Source organism: Pimephales promelas, chromosome 4, assembly GCF_988280905.1.
Source record: "Pimephales promelas chromosome 4, fPimPro1.hap1.1, whole genome shotgun sequence".
Lineage (NCBI taxonomy): Eukaryota > Metazoa > Chordata > Actinopteri > Cypriniformes > Leuciscidae > Pimephales > Pimephales promelas.
Window position 1 is genome coordinate 25,789,162 of NC_142772.1, and position 5,701 is coordinate 25,794,862.

Here is a 5,701-nt window from a genome sequence, read left to right on the forward strand (position 1 = left end):
ATTCTCTTTGTTAATCTTCTGTAAATTAGCCTACAGTTAAGTTTCCCCCTCACTAATTATTGTTTGGTGATGTTGAAAATACGTCTTTTACATTAATACGCAAACTCGAGTTTCAGGCTAGTGTGCAATGGTTGTTGTTGTGATTCCCTTAGTTTTACTGTCTTTCCCCCAACATAGCGGGGCACTTAATTGCCTTTCGTCGTCTTTTGTTAATTAGTATTCTGCACTCACTCTTTGAACACTTTTGCTCTTCATGCGCCATAAACTTCCAGTCTTCTTTCAAGTGAAAATCTGTTGTGCTACAGTGTCAACTATCGGTCGGATAGTTGTTCTGTAAAACAGTCGCTCTTCACTCTCTGCTTTGCTTTATAAGGGGATATCAGGAGCGGTGAGAATTACTTACTCTCTATTTGTATCAGAACAGTTAATTGTAATATGAAAGTCTAATATTAGTGTTGTTATTGTCCCGTATAGCCGGGGTGATGGATGTTGTTTGGAGAGGATTCTGCATTTTTGTACTCACAACGCTTGTTTTTGAAGGTAATTACAGCATGTGCAATCTTTATTTCAGCGTTTATTTCTACCATTTGTCAGTAGAAGTCGACACTTGGCTCGGCTGTATTACAGAAACTTCCTGTCTTAACAACTTGACTTAAAGATTTTTTTTTTAAAGTGCAATTTCCTAAATGAAATCAAGATGGTTAGGCTACTAAACACTTAGGATTTTGAGGATGTTTCTGTAAAAAAAAAAAAATCCCAGACTGTTCACAATGTTCACACACAGCTCCATGAATATTATCACCGTATGTTATTTGCTATAGTGTTCAAAGGGAGGGATGGTCTTCTTACTTGGTCAAGACTGTCAAGTTGTTTGTTGTGCTAGCAGCAGTCTGTATGTGAGGTGTTGATGATTAAAGATGTATTTTACCACATAGCCTACTGTCCATATTTACCTAGTTACAATGTTATAAGCTACAATATTATCTCTCTCCCCTTGTAGAAGTTACAGCACTCATAATCAGGAATGAAGAGCTGAGGAAGTGTGTAGAAGCAAATGAAGGTCAAGTCAGCAGCAGGTTAACCCTGCAAGAGTGCAGGGCAGATTCAGCTCTGCAAGAGTGGCACTGGAACCCAAAGACACGCTCTCTCAGCAGCCCGCAGACAGGAGGGTGTCTAACTGCACCCCAGATCCAGGAGCATGAGAGTGTTTGGCTGCAAGCTTGCCGCTCTGAGGAGGAGGATCGTGAAGGCCAGACCTGGAGCTGCTCTAAAAAGGGTCTCCTGACATTACACAGCAAGGGTCTGCACCTGAGCGCACATCACGATTCCTCCAAGATCTTCCTTTCCAAAGATCGTGGGAAAGGCAGCAAGTGGAGGACAATGGCTAATCAAACGGTATGCGAGGATACAGACAGCAAACATCACGGCCAGAATGTGTTGCAGCAGACACTTTCAACTGGACCCCGAATCCACACTCAAATTCGATATTGGCATTGTAAGAGAGTTAGATTAGGAGTTTGTGTTGCATTCCGTCATCCCATCATTTTGATTAATGGCATCTCATCCACTTCTTCAGTTAAAACTCCACAGAATTCAGCTCAGCGTCTCTTGAAGGTCACTCCTGTCATACCAACCAGACCTTATCATCCTCTGTCATGTGTTTTTTTCTTTTTACTTTCTCATCTTGTCCTACTAAATTTGAACCAGGGTACCCACAGTATTGGAGTGATATTTAAGTGTAATAAAATGTCACTGATTATTCTCAATTGAGGCACATTCAAATCTCAGGCTGACACAAATAAGTTATCATTAATTATTAATTGTACATACTTATTTACATATCTTAATTCCAAGGATTGGTACCTGACATACAAAATGTAATTCCTTCCCAAAAATATCTGATAAAAAACAACAACAACAAAAAAGTATGGATCATGAACGACTGAAATCAATGCATTCTCATCCCAAGGCATTGTCATCTAACTGACAATTTTGACCATGCTTCAATATCTGACACTTTAGGCACCCTTTAGCGTCAGTTACATGAGCGATCATCTGACTGACACTAAAGGTAAAGAGTCAGTTAGATGACGTGGGTAGGTCTGGGGTAGGGTAAGGGTTAGACGCGATCCTAGGGCGTCATCTTACTGACGCTAAAGGGTGCCTAAAGCGTCAGATATTGAAGCATGGTCAAAATGCTTCCCAAGGCGTCAGTTAAGGACAGGGTTCCTGTGTGTACATTGTCAACGCATTCTCACCCCAAGGCGTCACCTTTGACCATGCTTCAATATTTGACGTTTTAGGCGCCCTTTAGCGTCAGTTACATGACGCGATCCTACGGCGTCATCTAACTGATGCTAAAGGAAAGCGTCTGTTAGAGGACGCGGTTAGGTTTAGGTGTGGGGTGGGGGTAGGGTACACGCGATCCTAGGGCGTCATCTTACTGACGCTAAAGGGTGCCTAAAGCGTCAGATATTGAAGCATGGTCAAAATGCTTCCCAAGGCGTCAGTTAAGGACAGGGTTCCTGTGTGTACATTGTCAACGCATTCTCACCCCAAGGCGTCACCTTTGACCATGCTTCAATATTTGACGTTTTAGGCGCCCTTTAGCGTCAGTTACATGACGCGATCCTACGGCGTCATCTAAAGGCCAATTTATACTTCTGCGTCGAGGGTACGCCGTAGTGTACGGCGTTGGCTTCGCACGTAGGCGACGCCGTCGTGAGCATTTATACTTCTGCGTTCAGGTATTTGTTGCTCTGCAGTACTGCTCCGAAACGCTAGTTGGCGGCGGAGGGTTTTAATGTTCCACTGTGTTTAGATTCCTCGCGGCTAGGTTACTACAAGCAATAGCGACTGAAAGAGAGTGGATCATGTTGGAGTTGGAGCTTATTGGGGTGGAAAAACAGTTCATTTTAGTGAAATTACTAAAACTGAAAGGCAGAAATGACAGAAGACGTTGGAGGAGATGGTACGTGTGGAAATGCGTGAGAATACGTGCGGAAATGCGTAGGAGGAAATACGACGCTACCAAGCCGACCAATCACCGATCTTGCGGTCCGCGTCGTCGCGACGTGTAGTTACATTTTTGAAGAGGTGCGCGTCAGGCAACGCGGAAGGGTACGCGGTATGGGACGCGTCTGTGCGTATGCTACGCCGTACCTACTGCGCGCACCCTACGCAGAAGTATAAATTGGCCTTAACTGACGCTAAAGGAAAGCGTCAGTCAGAGGACGCGGTTAGGTAGGTGTGGGGTGGGGGTAGGGTACACGCGATCCTAGGGCGTCATCTAACTGACGCTAAAGGGCGCCTAAAGCGTCAGATATTGAAGCATGTCCAAATTAGAAACAAAACAGACAATGTCAGCCCATTCTCACTAACTGACGCCTTGGGAGTGAGAATGGGCTGACATTGTCTGTTTTGTTTCTAATAATCACTATACTGTATAGCATAATTATACAACCCTTTTATTACTTTACTTAAGCTGGGAGTATTGGCCAGACCTCACAAATAAAGTCAACTGAAGCGTCACAGACTGCAGAGGCATCGGCTGAACCTAAAAGTAGCGTAGAGCCTGGGGGACCTTCTGTTAATGTTTTTACAACAGACTATGGTAAGTTCTCATCTGTTTCAGAAAGTTTGATTCGTTTTAACAGTTAGCCTAAATGTTTATCGGTCAGGACACCGGCTATAAACAACAACAACAACAAAAAAAACATTCAAACATTGTAAATTCACATCGGAATAGTTAAATTTGCCTTATGTCCACATGAGGGCAGTAGAGGAGAGGAAACCTAAACACGGTGCCATGTCTTTGGTCACGAGCCAACGAAAGATTACTGAATTTTAATGACAGAAAATGAGTGAAAACACATAATATGGTAATGGAAATGGTAAAAAAAAAAAAAAAAAAAAAAGATAATGCTAGTTATATGATATTTTTTTTTTTACATTTGTAATGACAGGAACAGGCTGGAAAATAGCAATGTTGCTTCTAAGCAGTTTGGCCCTGTTACTTGGGCTTGTGATCCTCACTCTTAACATTTACCAGAACAGGTAAGATTCTTCTTATTTTTAGTAAATAAACCTTCAAGGCATTATTACTCTGAATGGCAGCATTTAATTTTACGCATAGCCTAGAGAGGAAATTGTTTTTTATTATGTAACTGATCCATGGTGGTTGAAATCCGTTTCATAACAAGGAAATACTCTGTAACGAGTTTTCCTACTTTAAGAGTAGCTGATCTATTTCTTGTCTTCACGCACAGGAGGAAGAAGACTGTGGTGGTGCTGAAATCCTACACTCCGACAGGAGAGGTCAGTCAGCCAGGGTCTCCGGTGCCTAGTGAGAGAGCCCCTCTAACCCGACACCCTATGAAACCTGCTCAGTCCCCCTCCATCCAGCGAGGCGAGATCCTTGTTGAGTGGAAAGATGGAACAGTCACGCCACTGTTTGAAACGAATCTAACCGACTAAACAGCATTATGTTTAGAAATAAATGTGAGAGTGTCCTGTGTATCATTCCTAAGAAAACTGACAGAACTGAATTGGCTTTATTAACTTATTACATGGAATGCTTAATTCTGATTCTTGATGCTTTTTTCTTGATACTGACAGATGTCCAGGGAATCACTGCTAATTGCATGCTCATGCCCAATTTCCATGTATTTATTTATTTGTTGTGGATAAGTTATTGCAAGAAATTATCACAACTTTAACACCAAGGGGCCAGTTGCATAGCCTTGTGTTAAGACAATGTCTTAACTTATAAGACCCACTAGCAGTTAGTCAGGAGTCAAATTAGACTAATCTACATTTTTATGTAACTGACTAAGAAAAGGTAGTAATGGTGATAAAGCAAAAAAAAAAAAAATGATGCCTGCTTGTAAAACGTCTTTTTATGCACGTCTTATCAAATGAAATAATTCAAAATCAAATCAATATTTCATGTCCCTTTTTTAAAAGAAAAATTACGATTCATTTTGCTATAATGACTATACGTTATCCCTTTCTTATCCAACATCTTGAAAACAATCACATCTGTTGGGTGTACTGTGCTCTTGCTAGCAGAATGCCATCCTCTGTTGAATTTTGAAAAACTGAGGTTGGGTTCTGATCAAAGACAAAAGTCTGTACCTTGCCAAAAAGATATAAGGTATACCTTCAGGTCAAATACAGATCAAACGTAAAAGGTATTCTTTGTTAACAGTGAATGGTTATATAAGATGTATTCTGTATATGTGCATATAAAATAGGAATGCTCTTCCTTAGAAAACAATAATAACATTCAAAACAAGCCTGATTGTTTTTATCAGGTTTATATCAAGTGATGTTTTTAGCTGTAATGTGGATTCTTTTGAATTGCATAAGCCTAACTGAAGAAAGTTGTTTTTGTGATTAGGAATTAATGTAAAATATACGAAAACCAACATTTGTATTTAATATTAATACATAATGTAATAGTTACATTTAACACTTCCAATAAAGTACTGTTGACTGACACTTACACTTGAAGGAACTTGTACTGAAGGGGTGAAGGGCACCACCTTAACTGTTTTTTTTTTTTTCCATATGTATTATCAGACTAACTTTACCTGTTTCTTTTGACTCACTGCTTTGTACACCTCTTCTTCTGAGGACAAGAGCTAAGAAATGAAAAACATGTCTGTGCAAGCTTGTTTTTAGGGTGTAAAGAGGACAT

General features: G+C 40.6%; 1 protein-coding gene across 1 annotated transcript; it reads left to right on the forward strand.

Annotated features, from left to right (window-relative positions):
• Positions 1–284: 284 nt before the first annotated feature.
• On the forward strand, positions 285–4,859 carry LOC120461705 (uncharacterized). Its single transcript, XM_039649955.2, has 6 exons — positions 285–388; positions 475–540; positions 1,001–1,495; positions 3,485–3,613; positions 3,966–4,056; positions 4,269–4,859. Exons 2-6 carry the CDS (start codon positions 483–485, stop codon positions 4,474–4,476), a joined length of 981 nt encoding a protein of 326 aa, XP_039505889.2. The 5' UTR covers positions 285–388; positions 475–482; the 3' UTR covers positions 4,477–4,859.
• The last annotated feature ends 842 nt before the right edge of the window (positions 4,860–5,701 follow it).

Coding starts and splice junctions, on each gene's coding strand:
- LOC120461705 (XM_039649955.2), top strand. CDS start 483: ATGGATGTTGTTTGGAGAGGATTCTGCATTTTTGTACTCACAACGCTT. Junction 541..1,000: donor CACAACGCTTGTTTTTGAAG/GTAATTACAGCA, acceptor CTCCCCTTGTAG/AAGTTACAGCACTCATAATC. Junction 4,057..4,268: donor CTTAACATTTACCAGAACAG/GTAAGATTCTTC, acceptor CTTCACGCACAG/GAGGAAGAAGACTGTGGTGG.